The 19,785-nt window shown below is 38.9% G+C and overlaps 1 protein-coding gene across 1 annotated transcript; it reads left to right on the forward strand.

The window, feature by feature from the left end:
* Positions 1 to 1,895: 1,895 nt before the first annotated feature.
* Positions 1,896 to 18,133, forward strand: ASAH1 (N-acylsphingosine amidohydrolase 1). Its single transcript, XM_068942762.1, has 14 exons — positions 1,896 to 2,099; positions 7,595 to 7,641; positions 7,843 to 7,933; positions 8,695 to 8,781; positions 9,621 to 9,699; positions 10,667 to 10,741; positions 11,498 to 11,543; positions 13,036 to 13,180; positions 14,499 to 14,553; positions 14,755 to 14,836; positions 15,467 to 15,598; positions 15,805 to 15,928; positions 16,538 to 16,594; positions 17,376 to 18,133. The coding sequence occupies exons 1-14, from the start codon at positions 1,998 to 2,000 to the stop codon at positions 17,463 to 17,465; spliced, it is 1,212 nt and encodes a 403-aa protein (XP_068798863.1). The 5' UTR covers positions 1,896 to 1,997; the 3' UTR covers positions 17,466 to 18,133.
* Positions 18,134 to 19,785: the final 1,652 nt, after the last annotated feature.

The raw sequence follows: 19,785 nt of genomic DNA on the forward strand, positions 1-19,785 counted from the left end.
AGATCAGACCTGCTGATAGAAATGTAGCAGAATAGCCATAGTAACAGAAACATAGGCACTGAAGGATGTTAATGATTCCTTAAATTTCTTTCCTGCTGAGAGTACTAAACCGAAGGTACAAAGAGACTCCAGAAGTTTTAAGTGTTCAATGTAAACATGGCATAGTTTGTCTTCAGAGCATGCAAAAAGAGTTTATAATTCCTGGAAGTCCTTGTTGATGCTCTGCTGTTAAAAATGTCACTTCTCAGCACACCTATGAGAGAACTTTTAGAGGGCCTCTATCCATGATAGATAGTAGACCATCTAGATTAACCGTCTGCTCCAGAAATTAGATCTGAGGTTAGTCACCTTTTCAGAAAAAGATGCTACAGAATGTTAGAAAATAAAACAGCAGACCAACTTAATCTGGCTATTTCTCACTGTAGACTATAACCATAAATTCAGGTACCTGCAAAATTTTTATTTTACAGGTATTTGTTCTCAAGCAAAAATAATTTGGCAGGGCCTTACAGAAAATTGCCTGATTTCCTATCTGTGAAAGACATTGCCACTAAAATGTTGAGTTTCTCACGTTATGGTGTAGTTTTCTTCATTTCTTAAATCCCTTGATTGGTTCTGTCTCTTCTTCCATGTGTGCTAATGCCTTTTTTTTTTTTTTTTTAAACCTTGATTTCTGCAGCTCTGTACATTTCCAAGCTGAAGTTTTGAGCTGGTTCCTTCCTACACGCAGTTGCACACCCTCTATTTGCCTACGGCTTTCACGCCTTATAATGATTTTCTTTCATCCTTTCCTGACTTAATTTCTGCAATGCCATACAGCTTTTCCACCAACCATTTGCCAGGAGGGACTTCCCTCCTTCTCTATCTTTCCATCTCTGTGTGTTTTATGAGAGAGTTAAGTTAATTACATAGCCAAATAAATCATCCCATTAAAGAATGTTTTTCCCTGTGCCTAAAACGCATAGCACGTCTAGAAACTGAGTTGGGCACTAGGCAAAGACTACAAGTAAACTAAAAACAGGCATGCTAGAAGGTTTTATATTTTATGTTTAACGTGATGGTACTAAAAACTATCGATAACATACTTTTAGATTATACCCTCATTGGTTGGCACTGAAATTATACTTTTTTTTTTCTTATAAGTTGCTCGGAGTATGCAGCTTATTCCCATTGCTGACTTGTACTTTCTCTCTCAATAAATACAGCCTTTCTGTATGTTAGCGTATAGGTAACCTGCCTAGGTGGACGGAGCCAGCGCTACCCCCGTTTCTCGTTTTGTTCGGGTAGCCCTACGTCCCCGCTGCCCGTTCCCTCCGCGTTTAGGCAAGCAGGACAGGGGGAAAAACCCTTCTCCAGGAGGAAGGCGCCTGTCTTGCGTCTCCTTACCACCACACCTGCACGGAGCAACCAACCATCACAGCGCTCGCCGAGTGATGGTCGGCATCTGGTGCCGCAGGTTTGCTCTTAGCATTACCTAAGAGCGACGGTTTTATTTGGGATTTTCTTGGGGGGCGGGGGGCAAAGAAATCTGTCGGCCCTGCATGTTATTACTTGGGAGGCAGGTGTATAACTTGGGTGTTATTACATGGGGGGCAGGTGCCGTGGCCATGGCGGCGGCTGGCAGCTGGGCGGGGCGGCCGCGGCCTCGCAGCCTTCAGGCCGCCGACACGCTGCTTCCTGCCTTGACACCTCTCGGTTTCTTTGACCAAAACCGGGAAAAAACGCCCCCCCCCCCCCCCCCCAAAAAAAAGAAACACCGGCGGCTCCTGCTGGTTGCCGTGCTCCCCAGAGCTCGCCCCTCGCTCCCTTTCCGCAGCACGACTCCTTCCTTTGACTGCCGGGCTGCACGCAGGAGGCGTTTCCAGGTACAACACCGCCTCCCCTCCCCCCCCCCCCCCCCCACACGGCAGCGCCGCCTCATGTGGGCGCGTCACGCGGGCCGCGTCCCATGACGGGCGGCGGCCGGGCGGGACGGGACGGGACGGGACGGAGGGGACATGGCGGGCTGGGGCCGGAGCCGGCGCCCGGGCTCGGCGCTGCTGCTGCCGCCCGCCGCGCTGCTGGCCAGCGCCGCGCTGCTCGTCCTGGCCCCGGACCCGGTGAGTAGTGGCCGCTCTGCCGGGTTGCGGTAGCCGGGAGCGTAAGGCGGCGCTAAAGCGGCCGGTTCCTCCGAGGACCGAGCGAGGCTCGCGGGGGGGGGGGTTGGTTGGAGCTCCCCGTGGCCTGCTGCGTGGGCTCCTTCCAACGGAGAAGTTCAGAGCAGGTGGTTTTGGGTGGGGTTCCTTTTTTTTACTACTATTTTTTGGCTTATTTTTTGTTTCCTTTTTGTTGTTTTTTAGCTAGGGTTAAGTAACTTTTGAAGGAATTGCGAAGTTGCATTTTATTTGGAGTGAGTAGGCCGGCTGCCATCTCCTTAAAATGTAAAGAGAGGAGTTCTTTAAAAAAAAAAAAAATCATCATCATTTCTGGTTGTATTTTTTCCTTTCCTGAAGTACCTGAAGCGTTCATTGGTCTCTTCAGCTTCCCAATCCCTTCACCCTCTATGAAGAGGAGAGATCTCTGGGTTTCAAAACATGCCTTGGCGATAGGCGTTTTAAACGTTGCGGGGTTCCCTATGCTCTTGTGCGTTGTGCTCTCAGCGTGTTTCCTACCGAACTGTATTGCCTTCGGGAAAGCAAGGATGGTGTTTGGCCAGGGGAGAGGAGAAAATCACAGGCAAAGCGTTGGAGGACTATGGGCAGCTGTATGACCCAAACTCCCTTAGCGTCCCGACTACCTAGAAATAGGCCCTCTTCTCCTCCTCTGTGTACCAAAAGCCCTTCAGCACCCGTAAGGGGCAGCTTCCCTCCGCAGTAAGCCAGCTCCAGCCTAAAACACCTGCAGAATCGTAACAAAAAGCCTGGTGGGGATGGTGGGAGACGTAGCAGCTATCAGCAAAGTCCTGCCCCTGGAGCTTGATTTTGCTTTAGTTTGCACTTAGACACATGCTTGCATTTATGTAATATCTAGTGGGTCTCCATGTTGCAGACTGCGCTGCTGCGCAGCCAGGTATGATACTGTGATTTTCTTTTTTATTTTATTTTTTTGGTTGAGAGGTTGGAATTAATCATTTGTTGATTGCTGTCTTCCAGTTTAGAGCTATTTGTGTTATTTTCCTTTTGTTATGAAAGATTATGCAATTATACCTTGAATTATATCTCAGTTGTGCTGACTGTTAATCTCTTTAGCCTGCACAGCCATGCTGAAACTTTCATCCAAACTGCAATTTAAACTGGCCTCTTCCCCATTTCTTCAGTGCTGCAAGAGTACTGTTAATTTCTGTATTTCAAAAGGTGAATATCATCTGAAATACTAGTTTGGCAGAATACTGCATCGGTGTGTCCTGCAAGTGGAGGAATAGAGAGAAAAATGTCTTGGAACAGAGAGTTCATAGACCAAAAGATACCAAGCATAACAGATTATTTTATTTAAAAAAGATTGAATGCCGTGTCCTTAAACTATAGAATATTATTTCATAGCGCAAAAAAGATAAGTTTGTGTTTATTTTTTAAAGATGAAGACAAGGAACACTTGCGCTGAGTATTAAAGAAGGATGCCTGATACTGTCCACATCAAAAATACTTTTGGGAGTAATAAAGAAAGTCTTGTAGCTGGCATTGTTTAGACTGGATGTTCAGCCTACTTCATGTTAATGAAGTCAGGCTGATTTTTAAAACACTTGCTCAGCAGTCATTGAACTGTGCATTATTTCTCTTTATTATGTTATTATGCGGTTATTCTGCAGTGCATCGTAACTGTTATTAATTTTTTTTTCTCCAGGTAGCAATTCAGTTTGACAGTTTGTTTAGCTACTCTGTTCCTATTCTGCTCCATTTATTTTCATACCATAGGTCATAGCATAACTCTTCCACATTACCTCCACGTTTTGCTAATTAGTTTTGTCTTTCCACATACCACATTGTCTTTCTCCTCCACAGTGTTTTCTTTCTTTTAATATGTTGGTCTTAGGCTGCTGCACATCCATTTTTGCGTCCTTACGTACATAAAATTCTAGAGTTGGCTGTGCATCAAGTAGTCAAAACACGCAAGCAACTAGTGAAGGGTGATTTTCATAAAAGGGGTAGGGAAACACTCAAGAATAGCTGCCTTCCTCACAAGGGGCTCAGTGCATGTTCAGAAGGGAAATTTGTGGCAACCTCCCTTTGTTAAAGAACTGCTGCTGTCTCTTTTTTGGGAGACCACCCAAAAAGTTTGAAGTTGCAAAGTTGGAAACTAAAGGTGATTGTCTCTGGGCAGTTAGATGTCGGCTGTGAGGAGGCTGCTTGTACTTCCTCAGACAACATTTATTGTTCTTCTAGTCTCATGCTCCTGTGGAGGAGAGGGTCTTGTTGACCACAGCAATTAGTTAATAGCTGCTTATTTCTTTCTGTTAATAGAAAGTGCCTGTTGTTTTTTCTGTTGCTGTTAAGAAACCCTTGAGTAACAAATGCTATTTTTGTGCAGTAACTTAGAAAAGCCAGAGCAGCAGCAAGTGCATGTGATCTTTCTGAAGACCCAGGAAAACAACTCTGTGTTGATCCATGTATGTTTGGTTACGTTAGGCTTTCAAAGCAGGAAACTCTGCTTCCTAAAACTAAATTGTTTTTAAAAAAAAGTTTAGGGTAGGCTTTCTTCTTTCTTTTTGTCTTGTTGGAAAAGTTTGCAGTTAGCCTGTAGCAATCACAAAAGGCAAACAGATTTTTGTCCCTCGCTAGATGAACTTTGTATGAAAAAAATCTTTCAAGTTTTCTGATTATTTTAACATCTTTTTGAGTTATTCTTTCTGTGCTGTTATAGAGTTTCTAAAGAAACTTAGTCATGTTGGCTTTCTTCTGATATCTTAATTCTAATTTAACAAGTTTGATAGATCTATAGGTTGTTTTGAGGATTATTAGTTTGTTTTGCTTGCTTTGTACATAGAGAGTTGAGCAGTTTAAAATTACTGGCATATAAGGAGGGGATATTTTGTTGTCTGTATTTCTCCCCTAACTCTTCCTTTAACTGTCCTTTTCCCTGCCTCTCTTGTGGCTTATGTTGCAGAGGACAAGGAAGATAAAAATAGTTTCAAATGGAAGATTAAAATCTCAGGGGAGAGAGATTGGAATAACATGTCAATTAGCACTTGAAACATCACTTAAAATACTCTGAAGTAAGTTTGCTAGATTGATACTGTTTGCTCTGTGGGCACACAGACTATACTGACAAATTGACTGAACTTTTTTTTTTTGGTGGAAGGGTCCAGTAGTGTTTGGTAAACACTCTTTGAAAACAAATTAACAGTAACCCTTCCTGGAAGCAAGGAGCCCAAGCTAACGTTATTTAGATGCATGACAATCTTGAGCTAAAACTTTTCGTGTACAATTGATCACTTAGGGGCATATCTTCTTACTAACCTTTCACAAGTCCAGCTTGCAGTTTTTGTTGCCTGGTTATTCAGTCCTCTCAGTTAAAAAGAGAATCTCTTCTGAATGTAAAAGGAACTATTTTGGATCATTTTTTGTTATAATCTTTATCTGTTAAGAAGCATGTTTTGGAAAGTTTTGCTACTGAGATGTCTGACTCTGCTGTGCCATCACTGCAGCAGGATATACATGTGATGTCACTTTTTCTAACTTATTTTAGTCTTGCAGAATGGAAAATTTCACAAACAATTGCATTAACGCTATTAAGTATTTTCTTGGCTGCACATGAAGCTTCTGGTTCTTGTTGCCTACTTAGTCATCTGATATCTTTGCCTACTTTCCTTATTTTGAAACATCCTCATATTGAAAATAAAATGGACTCCTGAGTTTGACTTTTTGTTCCAGCTGTGAGAGGCTGTAACTGCACTACACTGAAATCTAGGAAATGCATTTGTTCTTAGCAAGAAGCAGCATAGTCCTAGCCTTCCATCTCATATGTAGGAAAACCAAACTTTGTTTCAAGCTTTCTCACAGCCACTGGAAATAATACAAAATGAAAACACTAAAATAATGCATGAAAATCAGTCAGTCCGACTTTAAAAATCCTTTTTCCTGTTGTAACAAATTATATGAATGTTTAAGAGTCTGTGGCAATGTGCAAGAAACTGATTTTTCTAGATTAATGCATTAAAAGTGGATAATGTGATTTGCCCAAGAACAGCTTGGACATTAGTTAGCTTGTTAATCACAGATATGTAACTGCTAGAGATCTTGTGTGGCTAGAGAGCCAGAATGCATTATAAGGACACACCAATAAAGTAATCTAATTAGTACAGCCAAATAAAAATTGGAAACGAATGCTGGGAGAGAGGAGGGTTTCCCTACATGTTTTCATTTCTTTTCTGTCTTCCAAATGTTTGTGCTTTGGGAGCCTTTGTGTATACTTACAGAACAGCATATGTATGTTTCCTTTTGTACATTCTGAGATATATAGTTTGCTGAATAAAGCCCAGAAAAATTGGACTGGCAGATTAGCCAGGTTCTTCAAAGCTGAAGCTACAGAATGAAATAGCAGTAAAAAGACAGGATTGTCCACATGCAGGCCCAGGACAGCAGCAGCGCTAGTGAGGACCTAGCCTGCTGGCTCCTGTCTCCAGGGCCAGTAGCTGCGTTGGTGCACAACTGCCTGTTCAAGTAATTCAGGGAGGGAGAGGACATACTGCCTTCTCAGGAGCTTGCTAATGTGACTAAGTGGTTTCAGACCAGATCGGGTCTGCTCCCAGCTGGCTTGAAGAACAGGTGCAACTAATATGCATCTGCTTGTATCTGACTGTGTAAAACATGCTATAATGATTGGGGCCTGTGTATATAAATATGTATATGCATAGGAATTAAGATGTATATACATATGTATATACATGCTGTATGTAATTAGTGGGGGAACATCCTTACATTCACTTTGAGTACATCTGAATATAGTTCTCAAACTTTCATTTGTAATTAGCCATATTTACAGGAATTAAGCTAACTGGGTTTTAGTTATAATTCTGAAATGTGGCTCTAATCATACTTAGCGCTAGTTTAGCAGCACCTTTTCGTATTAAACAGAAGGTTGTGTTGTATAGATCATGCCTGCGGTTAAGCAATTTGCATAAAAGTTCTATGTGCTTTCTCTGTCCCAACCATAAAATGAAGCTTAGTACTGAACATAATTATGAATGATGTAATGAAATTAGATTATGAATTAAATGAACAGTACAGACTGGTCCGTACTGAGATTTAATGTGACTGAGTTTTTCTGAAGAAAATGTTCAAGCGCTCTTCCTTATTCATGTGTCGGTCTTGTGTTAACTGAGCCACGCTGAATAAAAATGGGCTTGTCTTTTTATCATAAATGTGTGCTTATGCTGGACTGCATTGGATAAGTTAGCTGAAATGCTGTATGATAGCATAGTACAGATGATGTTTGTCCACTGCCTTTTACTTTCCTCTGTTCCCCTTCTCAAGTCTATTAGACTTTCCCTTTAGTATCAAATTATCACGAATTGAATTAGCTGACTAGTCCTAAAGGCTTAGTTCAAAACTAAGTTTGCTAGAATATTAAAAGTCTTTTAACAAAGAAGCTAAATAGTAATGCTTAACTGTCTCCACAGTATGGAGAAGACTGCAGAAGTAAAACATACCCTCCTTCAGGACCAACGTAAGTAATCTGATTGGACTTCTCTAACAATTTACAAAAAAAGTAGTGAATTGGAAGTATGAGCTGTTGAGTTTCTTATGAGTTGTTCATATTACAGATCTAGAAACTACTGCTTACAAGTCAAAAGCACTTATTTTGTCAAATTTATGCATTTTTTTTCAAAGCTGCTTTTAAATTTGAACTCTGACACTTATCTTTCAGGTTCCAAGGGCATGTTCCCACGTATGTCATAAATCTTGATTTACCTCCCAGCAAAAGATGGGAGAAGTTGATGCATGACAAAAAGACAGAGGTATGAAAAGTGGAGGTTATGTTTAAGCTTAGCATATATGAAACGAGCATTCTTTTATTATGGAAATTTTTAAAACTATTCAAGTCTATTTCAGCCTATTTAAAACAACTTTTTAGTATATAACTGCTGACTTTGACCTTTAAACTCTGAAAGCTAGACTAATTCTACTTACACCGTTATGTTTGTTTGCAAAGTCTAGTTTAAGCCAGTGGGCTTTGGAAGCATCAGGTCGCACCTTCAGTTTCAAAAGATCTTATCTCTCATGAACTTCCGAGTTAAATAAGATGCAGTGGACCTCTGCATTTGTGGCAATTCATATTTTGCAAACCACAGGCTCCTCCTGGTGTATTTTTTAAGACATTTACCTAGTGTTTTTTGCTTCACCAGCATTGATGCTTAAGCAAAAAGCTTCTAATTGATTGCTATTTTTAAAGATGGAAAGGTGCAAAACGTTATCTGTAAATGTGATCACAGGAGCAGAAGACGTGAATGGCTTTTTCCTATAATTGTTTTTTCTGTTAATGGGAGTTATAAGAGCTGATCTACATAGTCATTTGAGTAAAGACTGAAGAGTGACTGTCCCATAGCTGAGTTCTTAAATGGCTGTGGAAACTAGGAATGTTTTTCTCTAATATGGTTAACACCATATTAGGCACTTCTCACAAATATGTGCTTTTTCAACAAAATGCTGTTTCAAAAAGTATTCTTATAGTTCTTAAGCTCAAGATCTTCTATTCAATAAAAGTTCTTGTTCTTTTTAGTTGAAGACTGTAGTCCAGAATATTAAAGATATAGCAAATACATTCTTCCCTAGTGGCAAAATCGTTGACATAGTGGATCACAAAATAGTAAGTATTGTCAGCTTAAATATTTTACTGCTGTATACTCTGGCTACCAGAATGTTACTGAATTTGGCTAATTAAAAATCTTTACATGCAATAATTCTTCCTAGATTATTGGGAAAAAATGATAGCTTGAAGAGTTAAATTATACTGAAACCATCAAACCTAAAATGCCTGTGTGTCTTCCTCCTCTGTTTTTTTTCCTAAGAATTTCTCAAATTTGGATTAGTCATGCTAGGTGTATATGCTGTTGAAAGTGGCTTGGTCTCTCTAGCAGGCACTTTACTGGGATGCTGTTTGCTGTGCTGAACTCCTTTTAATCAGTAGAATCAAATCGGGTTTTGAAAACTAGGAAATGTCTGAATCCAAAGGCAACTTCGATTACGCTTGATTTTTAAGGAAGAATTCAGTCTGATTAAAATAGGCTTTGGCATAGGATCAGGATAGGGGAAAATCAGTACTGTGCGTGCGGTCAGATCTGCCCCCATCTCGGTTTATAGCAGCCTTGGGTCATGCTGGCCATTCATCATTCAGCTTGCTACAGTATCACTGTGTGCCTGAGACTGGGTGGTAGTCGTGCCAGTTTGTGAAAGATAAGGATTGTCTTCATTGCTCACATGTCAATATTTTAATGAATAATAGTTTTTACTTTCCCTAAATACATACTTTTCTTTCAAGTACTGTACAAATGTCCTCAGGTTCTACAAACTGCAGAGGAATGAAATACAGTTTTATAGTGCTAGTAAGGATGCATCTATTGGAGAAGTCTGTTTTAAGTAAAAAAAAAAAAAAAAAAAAAAATTGTATTAATTTACACAGACAACACATGAATCTTCTTCTCTCAGGCTCTCCTGACCTCTACGCTTCCTTATCCTTTCAATGAAGAACTCCAAGGGATTGCAAATGCATCTGGAATTCCTTTGGGTAATGTTTTTCAATGTTTCATTAACATAATAGAAAATTAGGAATCTGGACTCGTTAAAAATTAAATATATTTAGGACTCATTAAATATATTTAGGTCTTGTTCAATATATTTAACAGTTTGCAGTTCAGTTGTATTCAGCTGTCACTTTAACAACTGAATTATGAATTAAATAAGTAAAAAAACCAAATTGCATCTCATACTAAATCAAAACAGTATTTAGAAGAGAATGGCAATAAATTACATAACTCTTTCATCAGATTGAGACTTTTCTACATAGCTGTAGCTTTTTACCTCTGAGCTTTGGGAACTGGAGCGTTTCAGCTTCTGGACACTAAAATTCAGGGGCTGCCTGAATGAGGAGGGTGGCTCTATGTACGTTCCTGTGCATTCCATGTCTGCTCTCAACATGCCAAGGAGGCAAGACTGACTTTCACACTGTACTTTCCCCCCCCCAAAATGCTCACCGCATCTTCTTCCCCTTTTCCCCCGCTAAGGGAACAAAGTTCCAAGCAAGTATTAGACACTGATTTCTTCCAGAATCTAGACAGAGAAGGTCCACAGGCCTGTTTCTTCCTCTTTCTTCTGTTTATGCAGTACATATGTGAGAGCTTTTGGCTGGCAGCATGGGAATACTGGTACATGTAGCAACTTGTGTATAAACTATTTTTTTAAAGTGAGTTTTAAAGTTTGTATACTTTGTAGACACTTTGAAGCTTCTGGAGAAGGAAATCATAGTCACTGTCTGCTTTCTGTATGGTAAGGCAGAAGGCCAAGAGATTCTAATCCTTCTATTTGCCTTTCTGGAAGCTCTTGATTTGTATCATTTCATGAATCAAATGAGATCTAAATAGAAATTCTGAAGAGAAATGTAGAATGATGTGTCTTGCAGTAAGCTTTTTTAATCATTGTGCTGTATTTGCAAAAGAAAAAAACCCTCATTCTTGAACTTTTTCTTCTCGTTCTAGGGGAAATTGTTATTTTTAACATCTTCTATGAAATTTTTACTGTATGTACATCAATAGTGGCAGAAGATAAAACAGGTAATGCATAGTCTTTCTGTGTTTGTCCTATGTAGGGAAGGATCCACCTCACTTACAGAATACAGTCCTCCTCAAGTGCAGGAAAGCGGTTTAGGAGAAGAGACTAAAAGCAATGATAATGAAAAGGTATACCACCTTGAGAGGGAATAGAGATGACTGGAGTCTTAAGTTTAAAAAGAAAAAAAGAAACTACAAAGAAGGAGATATCTTTTTACTATATAGCCTTTGCCTTTCTATGGAAAAGAAACACCAACCAAACACCTGATGTTTTTTCAGTGTTGTGAAGGGTTCCAGAGCAATTTATTTTGTATCTAGTTTCTAGCTGTGGCAAATGTGTGGTGCTAGAGAAAATTAACTAAACTCCTTTCTTAAAACAGACTCTCCATTCTCTTAATCACATCAGCAGCCCTTGTCTGCATCTGGTCCAATTGAGGAAACTTCAGAAGGATTCTCAGAGAGCTTACAAAAGGCTTGCTTTCAAAAAAAAGAAAGCTGGAGTTATTATCAATGTATATAGTTAATATGAAAAGCATCTGATGCTCAGCTGGACAGTAATTTAAAAGATTACTTGATTTCAATTATGACAAAACATTTGATTCAAAACAAAGCTTTTTTCTGTCTTTATACAAAATAAATATTTGTCTTTTGTATAAAACATACAATGGTATTTTTACTATTTACCGATATGTGTTTATTTCCTAAGCTGAAACTTATATCCCTTTCTAAAGAAAATTATATATATATATTTTACTACAGGGAAGCTGTACCATGCCAGAAACTTGGATTTCGGGCTCTTTCTTGGGTAAGTACCTAAGATGGTGTCTATTGGGTTTAAAAAAAAAAAAAAAAAGAAAAAAGAAAGCTAGCTAGCTGAACTTGGAATTTGTACATACTTTCTCTGAGAATAAATGAGGAATTGGATGTTATTGAAAACTGTGGCAAGCAGTTCTGCATTGTATACTCTAAAAAGGGCTAGAATAAGCAAAAGGTTTTTCTGCTGATCTCATGTGAAACTGCTTTGCATTTTTCAGGAATGACTTTGGAAAGCAGTTGTGTTTAGTGCTCCTTAGTGCTTTCTCAGCTGCAGTTAAACCTGTCTAGAATTTTTATAGAAAAGAACAGTGCATGTAACCTTATCTTAAAGGCACAATATACCTTGTTGTTTAAGTGATGTGACAGAAGCATCAGTTTTGGTGTACACACTGTCTTTTCTGAAGTAATCTAGATTGTTACTGCTCCATGCTTTAATGACATCTCCTATCATTCATTGTTTCTACTCTGAATCTACGGTGATTTGTATTCCCTTGATCTAGCGTTATCATCTATTTAGATATGATACTATATTTGTCTCCACTTAATCTTCTTTTGAATACTCTGCAGTTTGTTGATTAGCGCTAAGTTCTCTTAGTGCTCTCCTGCTCTCCTTTCATGCCTCATAATCGGGTTTTTCAGGGTTTGTTTTTGTTATCCCAGTATATTTTGTAATGTCACTTACCCAGATGATTCTTAATGCCCAGTTGGAATTTAAGTGTTCATCTTCATTAAAATTCTCATTTGCCTAACAGAAACTCACATATGGACAACTGTGACTCCATCTATCCCTTGATTAGCCACGTGTTGAACTGTTCTCCTTTTGTCAGAAAGACTGGGGACATGTTCCCTGAAAATAAAAAAAAAAAACTTTAAAAAGTTGTTCTTAGAACTTTGTTTCCAGAGAATTTAATTGTCTAATAAAGTGATCCTTAGCACCCCCTGAAATACACACTCAGCAGAAAAAGCTTCTCTGGATAATTTTGCAAACTAGAATTGGGTCTTCCCTTCAACTGAAACAAATACAATGGTATTTGTTTCTGTTTTCTCCCTTTGAAAAATAAAAATTTGGTGTGGCTGGATCATTCTGCACCAGGAACAAACTACACACGCTTTCAAGATTCAGTAGGTTTGGTGACCGAAGCAGTACCTCTAGCTACTACCTCCACTTGCCAGTAGGAGTAGAACAGTTGTGTGTGTCCAAAATAAGCAAGCTATACAGTTGGTGCCTTTTAATTCTCAATGGTATATGTACTGTTGGCTTGCACAAAACTTGATTCTTTTCATAGACTGCATATGTGTTAAGACTTCCTAGCTGGCCCTTGCTTCTGTTGTTTAGGTAACTACCTAGCAGTGGTGGGTTTGGGGTTCTGAGTAAGATCAGAGGACAGGCATCACACACAGGAGGTACAAGTTTTATGGTTGGAAATGTTAAAAGCTACTGAGCGGGGCGGGTATTTCAAATGTTGTGCCATCTTCTACAGGTGGGACGTTAAAAATAATTCCTGGACTGTAACTCAGGAACTGAAGCCCATAGTGGTAAACCTGGACTTCCAGAGAAACAACAAAACAGTATTTAAGTCTACAAATTTTGCAGGATATATAGGCATGGTGTCTGGAGTCAAACCAGTAAGTATGGGAGGCTTTTTGTCAATGAGTTAATAATGCTTCAGACTTTCCTTCAAGATACGAACTGTCCTCCTTTAATCCTCTGCCCTGAGCTCTTAACTGTTCCAGTACGTAACATAGATACCTGAAGAAATGTAGAAAACAGTGCTGCTCTTTTTCTTCTAAAAGGAAATTGCCTGAATAAAATAGTTATGTTTGGACAGTTCTTAAAGAGCACTTCAAAAACGTTGGATTCCAAATGGACAGACAGTAGTAGTGAATACAGACTAAATGTTTCCTCAAGTGGTTGGTATTTCTTGCTAGCAAATAGAAAGAAATTGCTGTGTTCCTAGAGTAGAAACGGCATATTTGAGTGCTATTTTAAGTATCTCTCCCTTGGAAAAGGAGGCCAAAAGGAGGCCTACATTGTAATTGTTTTTTAGGCCCCTTAAATCTGGATTTTTATCTAGACCTTGAAAACTAACAGTACAAAACTACACCAGGTGGGTATAGTGGGTGTATATGTTTGTGTGAGGGGGTGTGTGTGTGTGTGTGTGTGTATGTGTATATAGAGAGGTAGAGAGTGTGTGTTTATGTATACATATACATCTCCCTCTCTCTGTGTCTCTTTCTCTCTCTCTCTCTGTCTCCAGCTTACCACAGTTCCATTTCTCTGTATGCTCAGCTCTGTCATGGTGGTTGGCCCTCTTCATAATAGAGTAAATTTCTGGCATAAATCCCTATTTTGTCTTCTATTCCCAATAAATTGACAAGACTCCATCCTGAAAATGATCCAGTGTAGGTGCATGCCATAGGAGAGGATACGGGCAAACACTCTAGTTAGAGAAGACTGGGATTAGAGTTTGAATTGTATGTTGTAAGTAGCGCACATTAAATTGTATACAGCTGTATGCCCATGTGAACAACACTAACATATCAGGGTTCACTTAGCACTGGAACTTAAGAATTTGCCTTCAAATTGGAGTAGTATTTAGAGGTTTGAAAACAAGGTTACATAGAGCAGGGGAGGAGAAACTAGTAATTCAGTGATGCAACAAGGTGCAAAAGAAAAATCACCATAGGTTTGACTTGCTAGCATAAACCCATAGCTTGCTAGGTTGCTATGCTGAGTAAAGAAACTATGAACCGTCATTTCTGCTTACTTGGAGATTAACAAGCTGGTTCTCGGTGTGGGCTTGCTCTTGCAGCCCCTTATTCAAAAGCTAATAATCTAATGAACACACAGCTGGATTGGTGTGTAAATTACAATGTTGCCTTTGTTTATTACTGATACTAATGCTGGCAAGGGATGAGGGTTGATTTGTTTAATACTTTTCAGGACACATTCACTCTGACAATGAATGAACGTTTCAGCCTTGATGGTGGTTATATTGGTGAGTAATGCTCCTTTCTTTATTTTAACGCAAGTTTTCCAGACCTTAGGTGTACCAGTTACCTTAATAAGAAGTCACACAAATGGTGAAAAGATTCCAGATGAGTAAGATAAAAACAGTTCACTTTAAAGGCTATGAAAGCTAGACCAGCATGACAGAAGCTTATGAAAACAAATTATTATAAGCAGTGATATTTTGCAGGAATATTTGAATGGTTTCTTGGTAGAAGAGATGGTATGTGGATGGGCTTTCTTACCAGGACAGTACTAGAGAACGCTACAAGGTATTGCACTTTTTTTCCTCTATTTCACTCTTAACTTGTTTTGCTCCTTACTGGCATGCATACTGTAGGTAGATGTCTCATATTAAGTATCTAAGGAAAATACCTGTATCATAGTAGTCTTAACATTAAACAGTTCCTGTCTTTGCTGATACTTCATGTCAGGGGTGGGGAAGGGGAAGCATGGCATATGATTTCCTTTAAAACTCCTCAGATTTTTTTTTTTAAATGAAACTACTGGCATCTGAATGCATGACGGTATTCTGCATCAAAACATATCCAACAGTTAGTAGCATAGGGTAGGAAATAACCAGAATTAATGCTCTGATGCAGTAAATGAATTAGATGGAATATAACACTGCTAGAGTACATCATCACTGTATTCCTGTTTTTCATATTAAAAAAAAAAAAAAGCGTGCAAGGAACACCTCCCAACAACCTTACTTTAAGTACAAACTGAGTGGAGAAGCTTTGCCTAAGTGTGTTCTTTCATTATGATGCAGTCCCTGTGTATGTGTCTGAAGGGGAAAGAAAGGTTTAACTGCCCAAATTTTTCATGGGTCTGAAACTAGTTCTTCAGTACTTGAACCATTTATAGCATTTAATAGTCCAAAACGTTATTGTTATCTGCAGCTACCAGGATGCAAAAGACAAATTGTCAAAAACACGACTGTTGGCTCCAGCTTACTTTATATTAGGTGGAAAAAATTCTGGAGAAGGCTGTGTGATAACTCGTTCCAGGACAGCTACTCTGGATATCTGGGAGTGAGTATGCTTGACCTGACCTGACTCTCTGGAAAAGGACAGGTTCCACTGGTAACTGTGTCCTGTGTCTCTTGTGACCTCTCCTGTGTAAGAATTCAGTTCTTCAGTATCACTGAAATATACCTGTAGTAGGCCTAAAAAAATCTAGTTTCATAAGCATATTTACTTAGAGAAGTGAAACACAAACAGATACATATCTTTTTCAGCCTTGATATAAAGAAAGGCACATGGTATGTGGTAGAAACAAACTATGATCGCTGGAAGCCTCCACTAATCTTGGATAACCGTAGAACACCTGCAATGAAGTGCCTGAACCAGACACAGCAAGAGGTAAACCTCCTCTGAATACCTAACCTTGCTGTTTTGAAATGCTTAGCTCAAGTTACACCATAGAAGTGATCTGACTTAGCCAGGGATAAGTGGGGCATTTGCAAGCAAAGCTGTAATGACAGAAGTAGCTAATGCTTTTGTGCCAATTTGTCTACGCTTCTGTAGAGTACCAGCTGGCTCTTTACATGAATGTTTCCTAGTTCTAGGCTTTCTCCTTCCCTAGCTTGAGGCTTTTCACTGCTCTACTTTTTCAAATACAGGTTTTCTAAAAGTGTTTTCTTCTGCCACTTATGTAGGGTGATAAACCTGAAGGTACTTTGGGAAATATCAGTGTTTCCTGAACTGTTCTATCACTAGTGAAATTTAACAAACACTGACAGGCAACAGACACTGAAACTCAAGTTTCCCATGTTGTAGTGAGATCTAGCCTGCTCAGGTTTTTTCAATCCATGCTCTTCTGATCTCAAGATGCATTGGTGTCATATATTCTTAAAGCTCTATCTTATTACGTAAGTGAAACATCAGAAAAGTTGCAGCTCTCAGCATTTACACACAGCACAAGGTAAACAAGTTAACATCCACTAACATCAGTGAACTGCTTTCTTTTAGAACATCTCATTACCAACTATCTATGACGTTCTTTCCACAAAGCCTGTCCTCAATAAGGTAATTTTTTTTTCTTTCTCAAATTTGAGCAGGGGGAACGTGTAACGTATATATAAGGAGGTGGTCAGCAGTACATTCAGTTTTTACCACACTATTGTACCAGCTTATGGGAAGATTGAGTTAGGTTTGAATTTTTTCCACACGTACATACTGTGCTATTCAGTGGTAGATTTTGAGAGGTGAGTGGATTGCTAGGTAAAAGCATGCATATAAAAACAAAACCTTCTAAGTTAGATTGTAAAAGGAAAATGTAAGTGTTAGAATAACAGTTTTTCAAAGGTACTATGGCTTTAAAGCCCTGAGTAGCCTGGTCTGAATTGATAGCTGACCTTGGTTTGGGGAAGAAGTTGCACTTGAGACATACTGAGCACCCTTGTAATCTGAATTATCCTATGATCCATGCCTTCAGATTTAGCATGAAACAAGTTAATATACCTTATGTTTAGGTACACTAATGTTCTTGTTGCAACAGAAGACATTTCAATCTGATGAACTGGAAGTTTGGTTTTAAAAAAAAAAAAAAAACCTCAAGGGGTGAGAAAAGAGATTTCAGTCAGAAAGTTTAGTTACTATTTTCAATAGAGGCAGCAATTTTGGCTGAGGATGTGAGCTTTTCCTATTTACACGTTGACTTATTATACAAATCTAGAGATTAGACTCAATTAGCTAAATAAGATAAATGCTCATTTTAGTTGAGCTGTTCAGCCAGTATCTAAGACAACTTTTCACTTACTCCTATAACAAGGCTTTCTATTTTTCCTTCCTCCCATGCCCTTAATAGCTGACGGTGTGCACAACACTGATGGAGGTATACAGCGGTCATACAGAGACTTACCTGCGGGAATGTCCAGATCCCTGTAGTCCTTGGTAGTCCTGTATCCTTCCTATGTTGCTTGACTGAACTGGAGGCCCTCCAAGAAAAAATTACTTCTGGAAAGAGATTCCCCAGCCTAACTTCTTTCTTCAGAAATTTAATGGCTATATGGAAACGTCAATGAGCTTCTAAACGGAGGACCTTATCTTGCATTGGACTTTCTTGCTTCCTAATCAGCAGCTTTGCTGACTGGAAATTTGCACTAATGTACATTAGTTCCATTTTCAACTATTTCCGCAAAACAAGTTCAGCAATTAGCTCTAGATCTCTTCAGCCTTGACCAGAATTTTTGTGTGTTCAGATTCAGAATACTTTTTAAATCACAAATGAGTTAAATTAGCACCTACCAAGCATGACAAGAATTTTAAATTATTTTAGAAGATTATGTGTGACAGTGTAGTTCTGTTATCCTTTCCTAAGCTTTTGGAAGGAATATCTAGTCTTCTAGTCCAAATAAGGATACGTCTAAGATACCTTGGTGTAAAATAACCTACCAAGAAGTCATACCTAGTTACAGAAACAAGCTCTTGGGGAAATGCCTAACGCCAAAACATCTGTTCACTGTTTGCAGATCTCTTGCTGAAGTTCTTCCTTGCCATATTAACAATTTTTTTAAACAGATTTTTCTGTTGTTCCAAAAACAATAAATGTATTAATACAATAAATATTCTTGAAGAATTTCTTTCTTTGACCAGACTATACCTCAGAGGAAGTCACCATGCATGTTACATATCATGTGGGGCAGGAAGGTCATTCACTTCCAAACAGACTGATTTTAGCAGTGTCTGAAATACTCATTTCTTTCTTAAGCTATCTGCCAGTTAATGCTAGTACTATAATGAGAAGTATTTGACCACTACTGCCACTTTTTTTCCCCCCTTCAAGAGGGGGTGGGAAAAGCCAGGTCAGATCACAACATTGGCCAGAATTCAAACTAAGAAAGTAAAGGTCTTTTAGAAATAAAGAATGGCTTAAGTAGAGTGAAATGCAGGCATCTTAGGATCCCAGGAAGCAGATAACGTAGAAAGCAGTGATTTTTATCTATGATTTTATCCATCTGTCACTGGCTGCACGCTGGGATTGGTTTCTAACACCAGCTCTGTGTTTTATAACACATAAAAAGAAAATGCTGCAGAGAACAAGCTTAGGGACCTGCATAGATGTTGGCTCATTTTCAATACTTTCTTAACCACCTTAGGAAAGGGATGTTACAGCCATAATTTTATAATATAAACTCATCACTCATGTAATAGAAGTGTGTGCTGTCTTCTTGGTGAAGCCAGAGACTGTGTTGCTTAAGGCAGTCTAATCCAAACCTGCAAGTTCATGACATCTAATCACGAGTGGATTCTTGATATCTAGGACATTCAAAAGAGCAGAAGTTTAATGCAGCAAGGTCAGAACAGTTCATATTAAGTTTTCTGCCTCAAACAGTCAAGTCTAGTATACGATTTCATTTTTAATAACTGCGTACTTAATACTAAGACGTCTACAGGGTGGGAGAGGGGGAAATTGTTGCTCATAAATCTGAGATGGAAAGCAAATTTTCATCCTGGTGTGGCTGGCTAAGATTTATTTAATATCATTTCATTTTCTAAAAGGAGTTTTAAAAGATAGCTTTACATTATTCTTTATTTCAGTAGTCAGGTTACTGGCTTGCAGCAAACTCGGTTATTTGCCAAACAACTCTAGCAAGTGACGCATTAAGAAGCAAGGCTTCTGGTTGAAGAAAATGAAGCACTGATACTGTAGACTTTAGATGAACAGCTGTAGCAGCAGAGCACGCAAGCAGATGTAAAGCACTGCCACACTGAGCAGATACAGATCCGCATCCCGCTATTCAGACTGACCCCGCAAAAGGGCTAGTCTAATTGTATATCTAAACAATTTTTTGAAGTGAAGTGTGCACACTTAACAAATGTTAGCTCAGTTATACTACCTAAGCTGATTTTCAATGTGAATCATGAATATTGAACCTGTGTAGACCAAAACATTAGTAGTAACATTTTTAGATTGGCAGAAACACATGTATAGTATAAAATGCAGTTTGTAGAGTAGATGATTTGTATAAAACCACCACGTTTGTATAGTCTGTCCCATAAGAAGCAAATTATATACTGCTGATTTCACACCTTAATCTGGTAGAGGTTTGTTCAGATTTCTTTGGAACTAGTTGCATAACAAAGGCATAATCAAATTACTTTGTCATTTAAAAATAAGTACTTGCTTAATTAGTCCTGTCCTACTTTAGAGTATGTGGAGCAGGGCAGCGTAGACTATTTACAGTCTGTAACTAATGAGCTTTCAGTATGTCCCT

The sequence above is a fragment of the Struthio camelus genome, chromosome 4 (assembly GCF_040807025.1).
Source record: "Struthio camelus isolate bStrCam1 chromosome 4, bStrCam1.hap1, whole genome shotgun sequence".
Lineage (NCBI taxonomy): Eukaryota > Metazoa > Chordata > Aves > Struthioniformes > Struthionidae > Struthio > Struthio camelus.